General features: G+C 45.3%; 1 protein-coding gene across 2 annotated transcripts in view; it reads left to right on the forward strand.

Annotated features, from left to right (window-relative positions):
* Positions 1-18449, forward strand: part of CASP9 (caspase 9) — a 653184-nt gene extending 634735 nt beyond the window's left edge. For both annotated transcript variants that reach the window (XM_069610458.1, XM_069610459.1), the window contains one exon: positions 14027-18449. In XM_069610458.1, the coding sequence (XP_069466559.1) occupies positions 14027-14119 (93 nt within the window). In that variant the 3' untranslated portion in view covers positions 14120-18449. The remainder of the gene's footprint in view (positions 1-14026) is intronic.
* The last annotated feature ends 1157 nt before the right edge of the window (positions 18450-19606 follow it).

A 19606-nucleotide genomic window follows, 5' to 3' on the forward strand; every position in this document is an offset into this window, starting at 1 on the left:
TATGCAAATCCCCTCCCACAGCAGCCCTGCTTCTTCCTTTTCTCCAAAGGGAAAAACGATTTTTCACAGGTGGGAATCTACTAGAGGTGTTCCTGTCCTTTGCGATGGCCTTTTCAACATGATGCAAGGCAGGAACAGAGCAGCTAACAACCAGCTCCTTTACATGGCATCTACTGAAAGAGATCCAAGATGGCGGAAAGCCTTTTGAAGACTTTCTTCCCCTGGCTTGGAAATGGGAGGTAATTATCCAATCAATTTAAAAGTTTGCCTCAGCCAATGGGACAACGTTGGGGGCTAAATCTCAAAGGCTAAGAAACACAGCCCATGTATTTTGGGCTGGGAGCTGAGGAGAAAAGCTTGCAGAGGGAGCAGGAGAGCCACAGAACAGGGCTCAGAAAGAGGGTTTTGCTCCAGTGAGGGGTAGTCCTGGAACCCGAGAAGAGGGGTGTTCTCCATCGAGCCCTTTACCCCAAAGGTGAGGTCTGCTCCATTAAGGGGGAGCGGCGTCCCGTAAACCCTAGAAGAGCATTGTGCTTCAGTGAGGTGGAGAAGGGCCCACAAATCCCAAAAGTGGAGTCTGCTCCAGTGAGGGGGACAGAAGCTCCCTGAACCCCATAAGAGTGGTGTGTTCCAGTTAGCAAGAGAAGGCCTGCCTGAACCCCAAATGTGGAGTCTGCTCCAGTGAGGGGGAGAAGAGTGGCCACCACCACCCTCTCAAACCGCAGAAGATATTTATGCTCCTGGGAGGAAGAGGTGACCAGTTGATGTCAGATGAGGGGTGACTTCAATGAGAAAAGTAGAACCCCTGGGACCAAATAAAAAGACTCGGACACAAGGGAGGAGTAAGAAGTAAAGGGAGAGAGAGTGACTTTGGCCCCAGAAAAGGGGATGCACAGCAGAAGAAGAGACCCCATTGAAATCAGAACAGGGGTGTGCTACAGTGAAGAGCGAGAATGATCAGGGCACTAAATCTCTGTGAGAGTGAGAATGGCATTATATCCAAAGGTGCGGACTGGTGAGCAGGGTGCTTTATCTCTGGGAGAGTGAGCAGGGCGCTTTATCTCTGGGAGAGTGTACAGGGCCCTTTCTCCCTAAGTTCGGACTAGTAATCATGGCACTATATCCCTGGGGATGGAAGGATGAGCAGGGCACCATACCCCTTCAGTAAAAGACAGGGGAGTATGCCCCTTGTTCCCAGAAAGAGGGGAATAAGTAACAGAGAGGAGGAAGTCCCCAATGAAGGGGAGGTATTTTGGGACACTTGGCAAAACAAGGAAGCCCTAAACCCTGAGAGAGGGTGGAGAGGCCGAAAGAAGTGATAAAGAGTGAATAATAGAGTGATCTTAATAGGGGAACCTGCTGTCTGGAACTTTCTGAATGCCTTTGTGTTTGCTATCCTTCGTTTATAATCCTGAGTTTAAAGACTATGTTTCACAAGAAGCTTTGTTACTGCCATCCTGAACACCTTTCTATGCAATCGTCTAATGTTCTACTTTTGCTTAATAAAATCCTTTAAGCTTATTCTGGTGTCAGTAGTTGCAACAAGTCTTCCTTCATGACTGATCACTTCGACTATTATAACCCTCAACTTTCACGTCTCCTCATGACCCTGCCATACTAGAGGCTCTCCACACTGACTGTCCTACCTTCTTCCTCTCTACCCGACCCATTAGGAAGGACGGTGGAGTGGGATTCCTGATCAGTAAGATCCTCACACTGCACCCTCTTTTAAATATTCCACTGTTCAACTCCTCCTGTGATGAGCCATGAACGGGACAGGGACACAGAGGACTCAGTTTGTGTCTATAAACTTTTATTTATTGAAAAAAAAGGGGTTGGAAAATGCCTCACTATCCCTACTCTACAAGGTTTTTCCCCTACCTCGACCATAAATAAATGTCTGTCCTTTGTCAAGATGTCCAACAAAATATGTCTTGTGTCAGTAATCCTATTCTGCCCCTCATACTCTGAAACTGATTCTAAGATGTAAGGGGCATTGCCTTTCAACTCTTGAAAATTGTTCACGTTTTCAGATCCAACTAAAAAGGTTCCAAATAGGCAATATTCTAAGTTCTCAGGGACAATGTTTCCCTTTCCCAGCTTTCGCTTCTTCTCCAATATATATCTAAGCATCCTAAGGGCATGAATCCTCCTAGGTACCCTTTTTACCATCTGTAAGAATTTCAAAGGTATGGCTCTTCCTTAAGTTTCTCACAGTTCATGATTGTAAGGCAGATAATCTCCTTGAGTTTCTTATCATTTATACACACTCTTGGATGGGACTGCTATACTCTTTCCAACACGTGTCTTCACTTGGTATGCATTCCTACCAGGCCTTTTATGCAATTATTCAAAAGTATTTATCTTCACCTGGTGTACGGTCCAGCCAGGGCTTTCTATACATTTACTTGTAAGTATTTATCTTCACCTGGTATACTCTGCTGCCAGGACTTTTTTTCAACAGTTATTTGTAAGCATTTACCTTCACCTGGTGTTCTTTCCTACCAGGACATTTCAACATTTACTTGTAAGCATTTACCTTCACCTGGTGTTCTTTCCTACCACAACTCTTTATACATTTACTTGTAAGCATTCACCTATCTTTTCATCCATGCCACAATACTGTTTTATTGGTGCCTTAACAGATTTTGGCTTATAAAGTTCACATTCATATTTCTGGGTCTTTTGTATACCGGGGTTCGGACCCTCCTTTGAGACACTTTGTTTACTTACTCTGACACCTGTGGTGTGGGTTTAATAACCTGTCCCTAGTTTACGTTACTAATATATTGCCTTTTTCAATGGTTTTGTTGAACTTCTTCCACTTCACTTTCACAAAGCGGCACACTTGTTTATGCAAACCGGTAACCAGTTTCACATCCTTGGGCTTACTGTTTGCTTTGAGTGCTCTCAGCGCTTCTTGGTTCCTTCTCTCTGCGGTCCGGTTCGGCAAGCGTCTTGCGAGCTGCTGTGCCTCCACCCTGCTTTTCCCTGTCAGGCACAGTTTCTACTGCTTTGGGTTGTGTGCCGGTGGGCTTGCCGCTGTCCTTTGTCCTGTTCCGTATGTGGGTTCTGCCTCTGCATCCGCGCCTTCGCCTCCTGCGAACTACCCAGTATCAGCCCGCACTGTGTCAAGCTTCAGCATCTGCAGCTCTCCTCTTATGCCGGTTGCATACCATGTCAGACGCCATGCCCTCTGGCTTCTGCAGCCCACCTTACTCCTTCTTTCTCCCAGCTTCTGTAAATGCTCTTTAAAGTACCCGGGCTGCTCTAAGAGTTTTCAGCGACTAGACCATTCTGTGGGCTTGCCAGTCTTTGTGATCCTCATTACTCTGTCTCCCTTCCTCGTCCAAGTGGTGTCCAGAATCTTTTTCTGTGTCATTGTGAAGTGTTTAAATTGAGTCTGGAACGGGTTGAAGGAGAATGTCACAATATGCTGTTAAGGTATGGGGGATTGATGGTACTTCCTTAAAAGGGAATAGAGGGTATGTATCTTCCTCCATTGATATCATCCTTCCTCCCTGAGGATCCCCTCTCCCCAGGTCATTCTCCCTCATATAGCCACCCACAGGGTCAGGATCAGGTAGCGGCTTCCGCCCCCTGGCCACGTGGGACGAGGCTACCCCAGGGAAAGCAGTGATGACATCCTCTGATTCATCACACTTCCTACTCATCTCACTCTTCTGGCTCTCTATCAACTCCCTGGTCTTCAACAACTTCTTTCCTGACATGAACCTTCTCCTTGCGCCACTTCCCACCGAAATCCCCATTGTCATGTTAGGGGAGTTTAACATTCCCAAGTCTTTTGCAGCCTCCTGCCTTGAATTTAACTAATCCTACCAGCTTACCCACTCTGGTGGAACTCTCTTCACCTTGTCTTTCTCTCCAACTCGCTCTTCTCCTCTGACACCTCTATTGACCCCTCTCCCTCTAATAAGTCTATTCTTCACTATAGCTATGTTACTTCAGCCTCTACTCCTCCTCTACCCTTATCCCCTCTTTGATGACCTAGCGAAAATACATTTAGGACTCTGTTACCTCTTACCTTAATGTGACAATCTCTCCTCTCTCACGTCTCTCTGCCCTATTCATATGTCTTCCACATTGATCTTGCTTTTTCTGAATTTCACTTGACACTTATGACTTCCTCCACACATTCATCCCTTCCAAAAGCTTCCCTCAACACAGTTCTTTGTGTAGTCCATCTAATTTCCTGTCCTCTGTTCCTAGTCCTTCCTCTTCCTTTGCTCCACCTCTTCTTGAATGCTCTGAACTGCACTCCGGCCTATAACTGGAAGAATCTCGACTCAACCAAAACTCTGGGATCTGTCTGTGAACTTCCAGGCTGTCCTGTAACTGCTCCTCTCTCTGTTCTGGCTGAACTGCCGACACTTTAAACTAGTTCCTCTTGTCCTTTCGACTCAACTGTTCTTCTGGTCTTATCCTATCGGAACAGAAAGACATGCTTTAGGGTGGAGAATGCACTGCCCTATTTGTATAGGAACAAAGATCGATATTTCGTTACACATGTCAATTACAGTGCTTGCTTCGGGTGGGATAGTAATGCTCGCCTCCTTGTCTTTAATAGAATCAATACTCCCTGCGCAATTAGCAGGGGTAATCTTAATTCTATGTCAAGACCGGAGGCAAGCATTATGCTTGTTCAAAACTTCCCATTACTCTCACTGACTGGATGAGCTTAAAGTAAAAGGCCTTGAAAGTGCTACCGTTCGCCCAGTCTGCTGCTTGCAAAATATCCTGTAGCGTTGCACCTTTTGCTAAAGCTTTGGAGGCCATGGCCCCTCTCACTGAATGTGCCCCAAACTTAGTTAGGTCTATCCATGCTGGTTGCACCCATCTAGCTATGGTGGCTGTTGCTACCACTTTGTACGGTTTTATCCTTCCTATTAGCAATTTAGTTTCCCCAGCCGGGCGCAATTCTGCCATTTTATTTTCATACTCCCTTATGCATGCTGCTACGCACCATTTAGGGTGCTCGTATAAATAGGGATATGAAACCGATGTAGACCCTGTCTTTGGCCTCCTGACGAGGCTGAAGGTAAGACCCTGTGGTCCGAAGGTTTTCCTATTTATGTCAAGGGCCCATACATCTGCTACTCTCTTTCAGGTGTCTAGGCATAAGAGCATGGCTAGCTTGCCTAATAACTGTTTCAAAAATAGGTATCTGTTTGCTGACCAGCTATCGAGTAGCTTCAGTACTACTGTCAGATCACATAGGTGGGTGTATTTTGGTTTTGGTTGCTTTCTAAAATGGACTCTTTATGAGTCTCACTACCACTTCGCTCTTCCCTACAGGCATTCCATTCACGGGTAGATGCCCTGCAGGGTTAGTGAATCTATACACTCCTATTGTCTGGCATGCTTTCCCGTCCTGCAACAGTTCTGCTAGGAAATTTAGGATCTCTACTACAGGGTCAGAAACGGGATGCAGATTTATCCTTCTGCACCACTGTGAACATCTGCCCCAAGCTGCGTCGTAGCTCCGCTGTGTGGAGGGTGCCTATGATTCTGCGATGAGCTGCGTAGCTTGCTCCAAAATACCGCATAGGGCCCAGTGTTGCCTGCTATCCTGCATGCCATTAATGGGAGAGTCCCTATCACTCTCAGAGGATGAAATGACCCAACTGGGTCTGTGAGTAGGTGTTCGTCTGCTGGTAGGATTCTTGGGTAATCGGTCAGCAGCTCCATGAGCGCTGGGAACCCAACTTGTGATTTTCATACGGGCGCTATCAGAATCAGATTCGCTCCTTCCCTGCATGCTTTCGCTAATACTCTGCTCAGCATCATAAATGGGAGAAAGGCGTAATGCAATTTCTCGCTCCAGTCTTGTAGGAAGGCGTCTGCTCATTTCTCTGTCAGATCTAACCTGCAGCTGAAGTAGCTGCTCTTCTGAGTGTTCATTCTAGACGTGAACAGATCTGTGTGCACTGGGCCCCACAGCTGTTCTATCTGACGGAATGTCCCCACATCCAGCTTCCAATCGCTAGAATCTGACAGGTACCCGGGAGTTCCAGTCCGCTGCCACGTTGAGTGTTCCTGGGAGATAATCTGCTGTCACTGAGGTCCCCGATTGGAGGCAGTAGTGCTCGACGTCTTTGGCTAATTCTGCTAGGAGTCTGGATTTTGTGCCTCCTAGATGATTGATATATCTAACTGCTGAGATGTTGTCCATCTTCAACAGAATACATGAGTTTACTTTGTTCTTCGCGAAGGCCTGGATTGCGAAGGATCCTGCCAACAGCTCTAGGCCATTTATATGCAGCTGGAGCTCTACTGAGCTCCATTTCCCCCCGATCTCCACCGTCCCGCACCAGATTCCCCAGTCTGCGCCGCTGGCATCTGATTGTATCCTAGATCGGTGCAGTCGCCAAATATGGCTTTCCCGTTCCAGGCGTCCATATTCTGGAGCCACAATCTTAATTCTGTCCTGGCTTCTAGATCTAAAGGTACTGCTTGATGATATTTCAGTCCTTGTAATTGTCTTATCTTTAACCTCTGCAGGGCCAGGTGTAGTTTAAGGGTCCTGGAAATATAGCTTGAAAGGATGATGCTAAATGTCCTACTTTCCTCTCTGGCGTCCTGAGGGACCCAATTTCTCTGTCGAGGCATACCCTTATCTCTCTTGATGTCTCTTACTTTTCTGGCTGGTAATTCCAGAGTCGCTAATTTGGTGTCCACCACGAATCCGAGGAAGTCTATCCTCTTCGACGGGATGGTGTCGTATTTCTCTCGGTTCACTAGGAATCCTAGCGAAGAGACTAGTTTCCGTACCCATTCTGTCTGATATCGGAGAGTCTCTTTGTTGTCTGCCAGTAACAGTATGTCATCCAGGTAGATGATCATCCAAATCCCTTTCTCTCTGATCAGTGCCGCTACTGGCCTCATGAGTTTCGTAAAGGCCCATGCTAGGCCGAAAGGCATCGTAAATTGCCAGTGTCATTCGTCCCAGGCGATTGCTAGAAAGGGTTGGTACTGCTCTTGGACGGGCACTGTGAGGTACGCGTCTTTGTGATCGATCCTTGTAAGACAGTCGCCTTGTCTTAAGGTGTCCTTCAGCTGATGGATCCCTTCCATTTTGAAGTGGCAGTAACTCACCCAGCTGTTTAGCTCTTTCAAGTTTATCACTGGCCTCACTTTCTCTTTCCTGCGGACCAGGAACATATTTCTTATGAATTTTGGCACTGTTCTGCATGGTTTTGATGGTTTGTTTCTAAACAAGGAGGAGTTTGCTGTGTAAGCTCTCTCCCTCCGCTTGGGCTATGCGTACGGGGGATGGGGGTGCTTTTGGTGTGGTTCTTGCGTGAAGTCTAGGATGAACCCTTTGGCTGTCTGTACCACCCAGGTGTCGCTGGAAAGTGCGTGCCAGTTCTGCCAGAAGTTTCATTTCCTCTGGTGCTGGTGGGTATGTTGTGTGGCTCACCTGCAGGGAAGTTCTGTCCTCTTCCTGGTCCTAGGCCTTGGCAACCTCTCGGGAATCATCCCCTGGTAGGGAACAAGGAACCTTGCTGTTAATTCTCCCAATAGTGGGCTCTGTCTTTTTGAGGCCTCCTCGTGCCTTGATAGCGATCGGTCGCTCGGCCTCGATAGCGACCGGTCCCTGTGAAAACCTTGCTGGGAAATATTTTACTGATTGAAGCCTGGGCTTTTTCTAGGGAGGTGTATGTGCCCACAAATCTCCCCCTCTCCTTCCCGAAGGTCTCTCCGAAGAGGAGTCCTTGTGACGATTCGCCTACCTCGTATGAGGGTAGGTCTCCTAGCTTGGAGTCTATTTTTAATAATAGTCTCCATATTCTCTCGGAGGAGATGGTGCAGTTTGTGTTACCTAAGGGGCATACTGCTCTCTGTGCTCAATTTTCTGGGTCTCCGGATCTACTTCTTCTCCGGTGTCTCTGGCCCTCTCCGCCAGATCCATGAATTTGGCTAGTGGTCCTGCTATGTCTAGCACTTTCTCCTGACAGCTCTTCCATAACCTGTCAATTCCTTTTCGAGGGTCTCTCGACGTTTTGGATACAAAGGCTAGCATTTTGGGGTCTAGCTCGGGGCTTCTGCCACTTTCGCTAGTAATTCGGGCCTCAGGGATTCCGCCCTAATACGCTGCCTCACCTTTCTCGAGTGCTTTTCTTAGCCTTTGTATCATGTACTTAGTCACCGAGGGGATGGCTGCCAGTCTGACGTTCTGGGGTTTCTTATGTTCTCGGGCTCAAACATGTCCGAGATCTCTTCATTACTTTCTAAGTGTTTTTCTTTTCTAAGTCTTTTGGTTCTGGTGGGTTCTAGGCCCCTTTTCTCTGTTCCCTCCTCTTCCTTTTGCGAGGAGTGTGGGGTTTCTAGAGGATCTTCCTCTAAGTCCTCTTTGTCATTTCCCATATTGTATTGTCCTCACCTGGGTCGGGGGTCGTGAGGTTCTGGCACTGCCGACTTGTGTAGGAATGGCTCCTTGAGTTTATTGAAAGGCATTGGCAAGCTCTGGGGCCTTGTTGTTAGGGAGAATTCTCTGTTTAGGCTGAATTTCCTAACCTAGTGAGTCCCCCAGCAGCTTATCTGGATTTTGGGGGTTTATTTTTTTCTCCTGCCAAGAGTGAGACTCTTTTACACTCACTCTTTGATTGATCTGAGTATGTGTTTCTTTGACTGTAGATGTGTTTAATGGGCCTTTTACTCCATAGGGCTTCATGTGTTTTTGTGATGTGTGTTACACAGCACCCTCAGTGCAGTAACACAGGGGTGTCATAGTGACTCCCCAGTATAGACTCCATACCCTGGGACTGACTACTGTCTCCCAGGGTCTGTAAAGTCACCATTGACTTTACTAGTCTTAAATTCTGAACAGAACCAGTACAAACCATCATATTGTGGACATACTGGCTGGGGCAATTTGATTGCCCCGGGGTCTGTTAGTCGAGGGGGCACGTCTCCGTCCCCCCTGATCGAGTTTTGGCTGGTGGCAGTGGATACTACTTTTTATATTCAACCGCAAATATTTCTCTATGGGATTTTCCCATTGTTCGAGGCTACTATCTTTATTTATTTAATTACGATAGCCTCGACCATACCGCCAGTTTATTTAATTAATATTAATTCTGCGGTTGGTATTTTTTGCCAAAACCCGGTTCTAAAATGTCTCTTCTGTGACTCCAACCCAAGTCGAGCCCTTTGTTCCACTTTTTTGGCGGGCTTCTCCACAGAAGCCCTCCAAAGTGGTGCCATTCTGTCTGGGGTACTTAGGAGGGGTGGAGGGGGATTTAGGCACCCTGGACTGAGTTGCATAGGCAACTCAAGTCGCACTCTGTCCTGATTGGCCCACGTGGTGAGCCAGAGCAGGGCTTTGGGGACTGGAACTTCAGAAGTCACCACAGGACCTAAGAATCCGACGAGGGAGAAGCTGAGCCGACCTGCCACGACGATACCACCGGTGGAGCCCTGCTGGACCGTCTCACCACTTTTCCCAACGACAGAGCTCTCCCGCCGGAGAGTCTTCTTCCTTTGACTGGTGGGGATAACCAGTTTCACCGTCTTTTCGCCTTCCCGACGTATCTCGTGGGCGCCTTGCCTGTGCCAAGCACCCCGGCAACCGGGATACCATGTTTTACCACAACCGCGAATTAAAGGGTAATACCTTTAACCGGAAGACTCCGCGGCTGGTTTCTTCCCTGGCAGTGCAACGACCTTCATCTTTCCTCCAAGTCGAGATCTTCTCTTCCCCTGGGCGACGACGAGACTTGCACCCGCTGCCAGGAACAACTGCCACCGGTGGAGGATCCTTCGCACTTAAGGTACCGTGTCCCGCCTGGCTTCCCTTGCCACCGACTGTACGGGGTAGATTTAGCCCCCGGCTTTCGAACCTGGGTTAGCCTGGGACACCCTGGCTAAACTTTTCTGAGCCTCTCTAAACTCTTTTCGAACTCTCTGCAAGACTTTCTAAGCCTAGTGTAACTGTGTGACCTTGGGCGCATTTGTGCTCTGCTCTCTCCAAGAGTGGGCCCGGCCTATGGACTTTGGCTCACAAGTGACTTTTGCTCTTCGGCCTTGCTAATAGTGTTCCTAAAGCTTAGAGTGGTGTACCTTCTCATATTCTGTCTTTTTCCCTCCCTTCTTCATGAACTTGTTGGAGTGCCATCTATAGTTAAGCACTCACCTCTGTATGAAAATAAGTGGTGTTAACTAAGACTTATCTGATAAGGTATAAGGGTTGTATGTATTATAATAGTAACTGTGTTTAGAGTGTTTTACAATAAGAGTGCTGGAGTGTTTCAAACAGTGTGTTTTTAAATAAATAATTATATACTTTGATACCAAAGCTCTGGTCAGTGTTTGCTTGTATTATTGTGTCTAAGTGCCTATTGTGTATACTTTGCATACTGCCTAACTCTTCTTGAGGGAAGTCTGACTGCTCAGCCACAGCTACCAGGAAAATCTGGGTGGTACAGACTGCTACCAAGTGGGTTTACTGCCAAACACCTGTAGTCCTAAATCTTTTGCAGTGTTCTCAAAGGGAACTGCATAGGTTTCTGCCTAACACTTGTCCACCCGTATCATTGACCCATGGGGTTGCGGGGAGTCGGGTCAGAAGAGGCGCACCGAACCCTTAGGTAACTGGGCGCAACAGAGTACAAAGGATACTTAAATCTTAGTTACATAATAGGGGGGAGTAAGCTAATGTACATACATTGCATAGTTACATAATAGGGGGATACGCTAAGGTACATACATACATTGCATAGTTGGAAGATCAGGTATGGTTCATACATACATGAATACAAGAATCGGGGTACAATACAGTAGGGGGCCGGGTACAGAGGTACAGGCGAATGCAGGAGGAGGTTCAGAAAGCTGTGAAAGATGTGTTTTCTTTGGTGCTCTTTTCCCTTTTACTCAGGAATGTTTCTATTGTGGTGAGCCTGTCTTGTAGAGGTTTCACCCCTTGAGCCACAGCCTCCACCAGCGAATTACCCAGTACCTCTTTAAAGCTGTGAGCTAGCTCCTCTGCCTGCTCTTCTTCACTCCACTCAAACTCTGACATTGTTACTGGGTTCTTGTGCCAAGATACCTGATCTCAGGGTTTGTGACACGTCTAGCCTCTGAGTCAATGTCTGAGTCTCTACCATTCACCTGGAAAGGACATTGCCTCACCTCATTCCTCTTGCCTTGAAGGCTTATGTGAGTTTCAGTCCCTCTTCTTGACTTTGCTCTAGATGCTGGCTTCTAAGGTCCATTACTCCACGACTTAATCACAACGGGTTCTTCCAGTAGACTGGCCTGCTGTCATTGCTGGAAAAGAGAGATAGAGAGGGATCACAAACCCATGCCAAATGTATTCTAGAATTCCTGCCCTTATACCTCTCTAATCTGACAGTAACCTACTGGTCTATGTCTCGTTCTTGCACCCACAGACCATTGCTGACTAGGGCGACCTGGCCCGCTGAAACCTTCTTATTTTCACTACTTGAGACCTGGTTTTTGGCATTTTCTTCATTTGTGTGGCTGGTTCAATAGCACTTTCGGACTGTTCCTTGTCACTGCATTCTACCTCCTCCACTTTTCTCCAGTCTTCTACTTTCTCCTCTCTATGATTTGGCCCTTGACATGGTCACTTCATTCTCCCCCGGGAACTCCCTTGTGTCTAACCTCACGACCTCCACTTCTCTTGTCTCCTTCTCTGCTGTATCCTTCAACTTTTCCTTCCCACCACCTCTTGCCAGTTCTCTCCTTCAGATGTTAGTACCTCTGCTTTGGTCTTCTTTACAATGGCCACATTGTGTCTTGATTTTATCACATTTTACTTGATCTTGTCACTGCCACCTCCTCCTCGATGCTGTGACTCCTGATGTTGCCATCTCCTTCTGTCCACTCTCCCCTCCCGATATTTCCAACTCTTACTTGTGCCACAACTCTTATTATGATGTCACCACCTCCTTCTGTGCCTCTCTGCATATTACCACCTCTTACTATTCACCCTCTTGGTTGATGTTGCCACTTTTTTCTTTCTGCCACTTGTCCACTTCTAATCTTACCACCTCCTACTGGCTCTTTTCTCCTGTACCACCTCCTGTGAACTAAATACTCATGATGTTATCACTTCCCCTGATCTCTCTGACTACAACTATTTCCTTCTGATCACTCTCCCCTCGTAATGTTATCACCTCCTCCACCTCTTTGCTGCCACCTCTCTGCCACTCCCCAACCTATTGTGTTGCTCCAAGTTTAACTTTTTCCACCTCTCTCCAACATCTACCCTTCTCCAAAAAATAAGCCTCTTGTTCCTGAATTCCACACCACTCAATTGAGGTTGACCAGCTTTGTACTGGGCTCTCCCCTCCCTCTGGGTTAACTTTTCAGTAAGGGTCTGCTCCTGTGAGCTGTAAGTGAAGGAGGTATGTCATGGCTATCCTCCTCGTTCACCTGGGGCTTCCTGAGGCTCAGGGGTTTGAACTGAGCATCCATGTAGCCTGACTGCAATCTTGGATTTGAAACTCGCACTTATGACTCATAGTGATATTCCCTTTACTGAGGTGTGTTTGGTGTGTGGCTTAAGGACTGTGATTCTGTGGGGTACGTTTTCTTTACATTTTTGAAGAATTTGTTATACTGGGCGAGTGTGGAACATGACAGTTTACCGCGTGAGAGAGGCACTGGTCAGTGAACAACGAGATGGTTGCTCTGTCCTCTGAGTCAATTCTTCTGCGCTTGGAAGGCCACAGGTCTGACTTATGGTGTGCACAGAGCTGTGGCATTCAGCACAAGTCCTGCAGATCCCAGAGCACACCTACTGTGCTTTGTAGAGTAAATTAGTACTGATAGAGACGGAATTGCTTTCTTTGCCAGTCTTGCAGACATAGGGCCTCATTACGAGGTTGGCGTTAACTCGCTGGTGCAACCAGTGGGTTGCAGCCGACCCCGTAACACCGGATCCGCCACCTGACTTCTCGGTGCCATTGGGACATTACAAGTCGCGGCGGAGCGGGAAGTCAGGCGGCAGGTTTTGTAAGTACCCGTTACTTTGGAATTCCATAGTACTCCATGGGAACGGGGACTCTTAAGCACCGGCACTGTTGCTAACGGTGTCAGTGCTTCCATGGCAACTCTGTCTGTCGGGGCCGCTGCGCCTGTCAAGGTCAGATTTGTTGTGCGCAGCGGCCCCGGAAGGCAGACTCGTAGTGTGATGTCCGGAAACAAGGGTGCTGATGAGCCTACCGGCACTCTAGTTTCCGGGCCGCCACACTCGTAATGAGACCCATAGTCTAAAAAGGAGCTAGTTTCTTTTTTAAAACAAGAGATTTGGATGTCTAGGGAGAGCCTGGGATTTTGTTAATTTGGGAAAGCAGACCTTTTCTTCATCTTGTAGAGGAGTGTAGTGTTCAGACTTTAGGGTTAAGTTTTTAGGGCTGGTTCTCTCTGACCAGCATGTGATGCAAAGAGGAGCCGGGCTACTGGTACTAGCTTGAAGTGAAGCAATGTGACTATCCCCTGCCATTTGCCAGAAACCACAGCAAAGCAACCAGGGGATCCTCTGTATACTGCTCCCTCGCCCAACATCCCCTGTCTCAGGGTGACGCATATTGCTCCCTAATTCACTGCCATGGTGGTCCCCAGAACCAGACAGGAGACTTCATCAAAGTGCATTAGGTTGTGAAGCATTTCAATGAAGATTGAAATTATATTCATTTCAAAATGTATAATGTATTTGGGGCGTAAGTGCATCAACCTAGATAACCTGTTATTTGATTTGAATTCAAAAGTGATCTGACATGCTCCGGAGGTATGGTTCAGCAAGACACCAAATTCTGGTCTGGTCACAGAGTGCATTAAGACATAATAATTGTTTAAAATGAGCTTTACAGTATATAGGGAGCACAAGTTGTTCTTGGGAAGTTGAGTGATTCAATATGCTCTGAGCAGGTCTGCTACTTTCTTGCTCCCGCACGTATCGACAAACATTCATTTTAAAAGTGATATATCCCAAAAGTGTTTCCTTGTCCAAAATAAGTGTGTGTTTTATCTTGTTCAGGTGTCAAATGAAGTGGCCACAAAAGGAATCTGCAAGCAAATGCCAGGATACTTCAATTTCCTGCGAAAACGTTTTTTCTTTAAAACAACTTGAAGCTATGTAAATATTCTGATTGTCTCTGTCGAGAAGATCTCTATATGGCTCCATTGTACTGTGGTGTTCTGCGTGTTCTCTGGTCTGAGCAGTAGGAGAATATGACATGTTGAATACTCTGCTCCAGTTTCCAAAGTTGCCAAAACTCAGGTTATTTTACTATTTGTGGTGCTGGGAGTATGGGTGTAGCAGTTTACTTAATGGATTTCTGGGGTAAGGAATCAATTTTCTGTAAATAGTGTCTGAAAAATGAAACTGGTTTTGCAGTTGCACTGACTTTGGATCTTTGGTGCTTTATCTGTTTCCACCCACAGTTCTGTGTGCACTTAAATTCACTGGGAAAATGTGTATGTGCTTGTGTTATATAGCTTTCAACTTATTAGGACATGTTGCATGTGTTATTAGGACCGTCATGCAGTGGAGGCAGGATCTCTGCCCAAGTTTTGTTGACATTCTTTTCTGCCAGGAATCCTTTCTTTGCACATGGCTTTTTTTTAAATGTATTTAGGTGATTTGGTTAAAAAAACATTTTCACCATAAACAATTCTTTACACAACATTAAAAGAACGTTAGAAGGACATTATACAATTACATATTCATAAAAGAATCAATAAAAAACGATCTATAATCAAAATTAATTACCATCACATATATTCTTATTAAGATATGTTTTCCAGTATTATGCAAATATGAAACACAGCAGCATTAAGGATAGATCTCTCCCCAAAGAATATAGTAGCCCAGAATTGGTCTCCCACTATGTTTTCTAGCTTGTTCACACATTTCCTGTATTCCTTCTTATATTTCACTTCTAACACAGGACAAGATGTTAACAAATGGCGTGATGTTTCCACTGCTGAGAAACCTATCCTACAAATTCTCAAGTGATATTGAATCTTCGACCATGCTCAACGACCCACATTTGTCGGGCGTTGGTTGAAACGTAACCACATAAGGAAACATCTGATTTCCTTGACCTGTTAATATACGTGAAGGGATCATCCTTCGGAACTTTACAACACATATTCCTGATAAGATGATTTGTGGGATAGATAAGATACCCTGTTGCTTCTAACTAATTCAGCTGCCTTTTGTTTGATCTCTTTACGGGCCATGCTTCTATTTATAGGAAGACATAATTTAAAACGAATTTCATCATGAAAAACATTTACATCATTCAACCATTCATTAAGCACACAACCGTTTGGATTTCCCTTGAAAATATCCGAGAGGTTTGCATAAAGCGATTAGTGGTCGAAGTGTGCAAAAAGAAGTAGTGGAACTATGTTCCCTGCTGGCCTGCCCCCGCTCCCTACAAACCCCACTGCCACGCCCCGCGCATAATAATAAAAAAAAAACACCTGTTTTTAAAGGGAATGTTCAGTGAAGTGCACTGAAGTGCAAGTTTAAACTTCTTTGTACACTTTTATTTTAAAAGTAAACCATTCCGTAATGGTTTCTTTTTAAAAATTAAAGTATAGGAACAGTAATACTTTTTGTTTTAAAGAAGAGGAGCACCGCTCCCGTCCACTTCGAAAGCGATATGTGATTATTCTCTTAAAAACCGCTTCAGGCAATTTTCCGTCCAGTGTTTAAAGAAGTCAGACTGAGTTCTCTACAAATAGCCTCATTTGGATTTGTTTTCAAGAGTCCCAAAGCTGAGCGCCATCATTTCCATCTAACATTTTTAACCAGTGGACTTCCTTACTGTGGAACACCTCTAGTCCATATTACACACTAGGAACAATACTGGCCTTGTAAATGTTTAACAAACCTTCAGCTGAGTAGCCATCAACTTTTGATACAAAAGCCTTGATTGCGCTCTACATTTGTTTTTGTATCTTTGCACTAATATCATGGGCTATCGAAGTAACACTGCGGGAATCCTATGTTGGGATACCTAGATAGATGTAAGTCTTTAAATTTTCCAGAGGGGAGTAGTCAGTTTTCCATACAAAGCCATGGTCTTAATTTCTGCCTGATCTGATTTAATAATCATGATCTTGTTTTCTTTAAGATTTATTCTTAGGTTATTAATTGCAAATAATAGTTGTAATGCACATAATCTGTGTTGTAAGCCAATTGGAGTATGCTGTATAATGATGGTGTCATCCGGGTATGAAAGCCAGCTCATGGTTTATGGATGTTTCTCTGCAAATGCTGATTATCTATGTATGTTAGTGCCACATCTCAGTGACTACTGGCCGGAGCCCTATTAGATCCAGTCAACTGGAGTGATAGCTCAGCTTGATTTGGCTGCTGCGTTGCCCTTGAACTAATTTATTTGCTTCTAAATTGGGACTTTGTTCCTTATAAATATTGGTAGGATATGTTAATTGGGTTTGCATCTCTTCTAGATCATCTTGCCCTATTGATTTGGGCAGTGTCTTTCACGTCAAGGCTCTTTCGTCCCAAGGCTCTGGGGATTCTAACAGATGGCTTTATGTACCCTGTGTTTTTTCATTTTTTTCTACTCTTGTTAATGCCTGTGGTCATGCTGAGAGACTTCCTTCCCCAGAAGTCCTATCTACCTTTCCTGCGTGGTAATGGACATTGTGTTAAAAACCTATCTGCTTATGTTACCTGTGTTGCCATCTATTTTGGTCTTCTCTTTGTTCATTCTTGCTAGGCTCCCATCTCTGTGGCTATGTCTAATTATGCTGGTTGATGGCAGCTCTTGTTGGCTGTCCGTTCATTCTTGCTAGGCTCCCATCTCTGTGGGTATGTCTAATTATGCTGGTTGATGGCAGCTCTTGTTGGCTGTCAACATGGACTTGTATACTCAGTGAACCTGGATCTCATTTTAGCAGGTGCCTTTGCTCATGTTATGGGTAGTGCCATGTGTGCGAGTGCATATCCTCTTCTTTTGACTGGAGTCCCATTTTGGTCATATCTGCTTGTGGTGGCTAGCCTCCCATCTTTATGGTGTCTTTATGCTCTATCTCTATGATTTATTTTCTCTGTGAGCCTGTGTTCACATTGACCAGGGTCCTCTCTATGTAGGTCTCTTTGCTCATGTTGTAAGAGGTTCCATAGCATTGGGCCTTTTCTTCTCATGTCAACACGAGGACTGTCAATCTGAAAAAGTTCTCTTCTCATATTTGATGATGTCCAACTGGTACGATCTCTCTTTTCTGTTTGTTGGACTTGGATCGCTGGGAACATTTGGCTTCTATGTTGGCCAGGGCCTCATCTCTTTGAGCTTGCCTTTGCCTACGTAGCTGGTGATTCTTTATTCTGCTCATGCTGGCTGATTCTCATATACGTGGACCTCTCTTTGCTCCTGATAAGGTCCTATCTTGAGTCATTTCTTATCTTGTATTAGTTGGGTGCCCTTCTTCATTAGTCTCAATGTATTCTTGTGTCAGAAGTACCTTTTTCTGTCTTCTCCTCCCTGGCTATGTTTGCTAATGTTCCATCTTGTGAGCTCATCTATGTTCTTCATTTTTTCAGATGCACATTCTCTATGGGGTCTCTGTGCTCATGTTGGCCGCTGTCTCATGTCGGTTGGCATGTGGCTGTATGTTTAAGCTGGGCCTTTGTTTGCATGTGTTGACAGGTGTCCTATGTCCATGGCCCATTCTTTGTGCTTCTTTACTTAGGGCTCCGTTGTGTGGGCCTCGCTTTACTGTTTTGGTGAGCGTTCCATATCTAGAGAAGCTTTCTGAAATTGTTTTGGTATACTCCTAGTTTCATGGATCTCTCTGTGCTCTTATTAGCTAACCTCTCATATAGGTGCGCATGTCTGCTTATGTAAACTCAGTTCTCATAGGGCACGTTTGACATGGGTAGGTCTTGCCTCCGAGGTCGGGTGCTAAACGTTTCTTAGATATGCTGAAATTTCTTCTGCGCTTGTTCTCATATCTGCTCCCCATTGATTGACATCACAACTTAACTATAGTCCAATGTGTGTGGCATACTCTGTTTATGGTATTTGCTTAGCCGGTTTAACTTTAAATCCTATGCAAATTAAGATTGTGACAATTGAATTATCTAAATAATAGTACTGGAACTGTAAATGCAATCATTTCAATGTTAGGTTTGTCAAATTAAAAAGAAGGCGTGAAAACAGGAACACTGTGCCAAAATTACAACTATTGTATTGCCAGCCCTGCGCGCTCTGGTCTGGGAGGCTCTTTACAACCCACTGTCATTGCCCAGCATTCTTCAGATTATGTATCGTTTCAGATGTATTAGCACTGTCAGTATCATCAGAGGCGCTTCCTGCTGTATCAGAAGGGCTGCATCAAAACACACGAGATGTTTATTACACATTATGATACAATTGTGTATGTTTAATATATTTCCAATAAAAGCCTGTTGAACTAAAGTACAGGTAGTCTGTCCATTTTATTAGCTGCACCCGAAATCTGCCTGCAGTATACAATTGTCTATCGCTGATTTTAGGTGTTTTATAACTTTTAACCCCCCCCCACTTGACAGAATCCTCGCCAACCTTTCCAGAGCAATTGCCTGGCTCTAGGAGGAGAACGCCTGTAGAGGAGCAATCAGAACATGCAACTTTTCTTTGTTTTCCTTTTACACCTCAGAAGAATATATTGCTCAAGCATGACTTGGCTGAATGCTACTTCGGAAAATTGAGGAGTGACTATGATCTAGCGCCATTCTTGGAATGGACCTATTCTGATCAGCAACATTTTGATATGATCCACAAGTAAGATGTCTCAACAAAAGCATGTGAGAGTTTGGCAAAGCTATATATTTTTTAACCCTCTCTAATTCAGCATTTAGTTGCTTGACAGGTGCTGAAAATAGTAATTTTCGAGAGAAAATTCAAGCCCAGTGTGTATTTTGGGGAAGTGGTTGCGATGAATGCAGACTGTAAACCCTGTTCTAAGCAGAAGGTTGCCATGTTTTGATAGCAGCCCCTGTTAGTATATGTCAAATGGGTGCTTACCATAGTGTTTATTCCCAACACATTTTTTGTTTCATTTTAAATATGTGCTCACTTTGCATGCAACTATTTGAAAACAAATGTGAGAAGATATGAATTGTCTCCTTAAAATTACAAAAAACCCATAAAGCTCAGGAGGGTAGATTGCCACCAGCTGATTATCTCATTGAAATGGCCTCCCAAGATCTTTTCCCACTGTGACAAAGACCCTTGCTGGAACCTTGGGATAGAGGATTTGACTGGCCATGGGGGCCAGCTGCCACCCCCTGCTATGAGATGATTTGTCTGGGGGGGTGGAGGGAGGATACCTTGGCCTGTCCAACCATGTCCCAATTGGTTGGCAGGAACTTGTCACTTTTAGCAAGAACATGCCCCCAACGTTGTTAGAGCAGCATTAAGCGTGGGCAGTACATCTAAGGCCCAGACAACCCAATGGTGCAAATATTTTCAAAGTGTCTGTACAAGACCTAGCATCCAAAACCCAATGCAGTGCAAGGCTCTCCAGAATAAGTGTGCAAAGTCAGGTTTTCAAGTATAAGAGTGGTGTGGGGTTCATGAAAGTGGGTATGTGT

This window comes from Ambystoma mexicanum, chromosome 8, assembly GCF_040938575.1.
Source record: "Ambystoma mexicanum isolate Mex_15411 chromosome 8, UKY_AmexF1_1, whole genome shotgun sequence".
NCBI classification, from domain to species: domain Eukaryota; kingdom Metazoa; phylum Chordata; class Amphibia; order Caudata; family Ambystomatidae; genus Ambystoma; species Ambystoma mexicanum.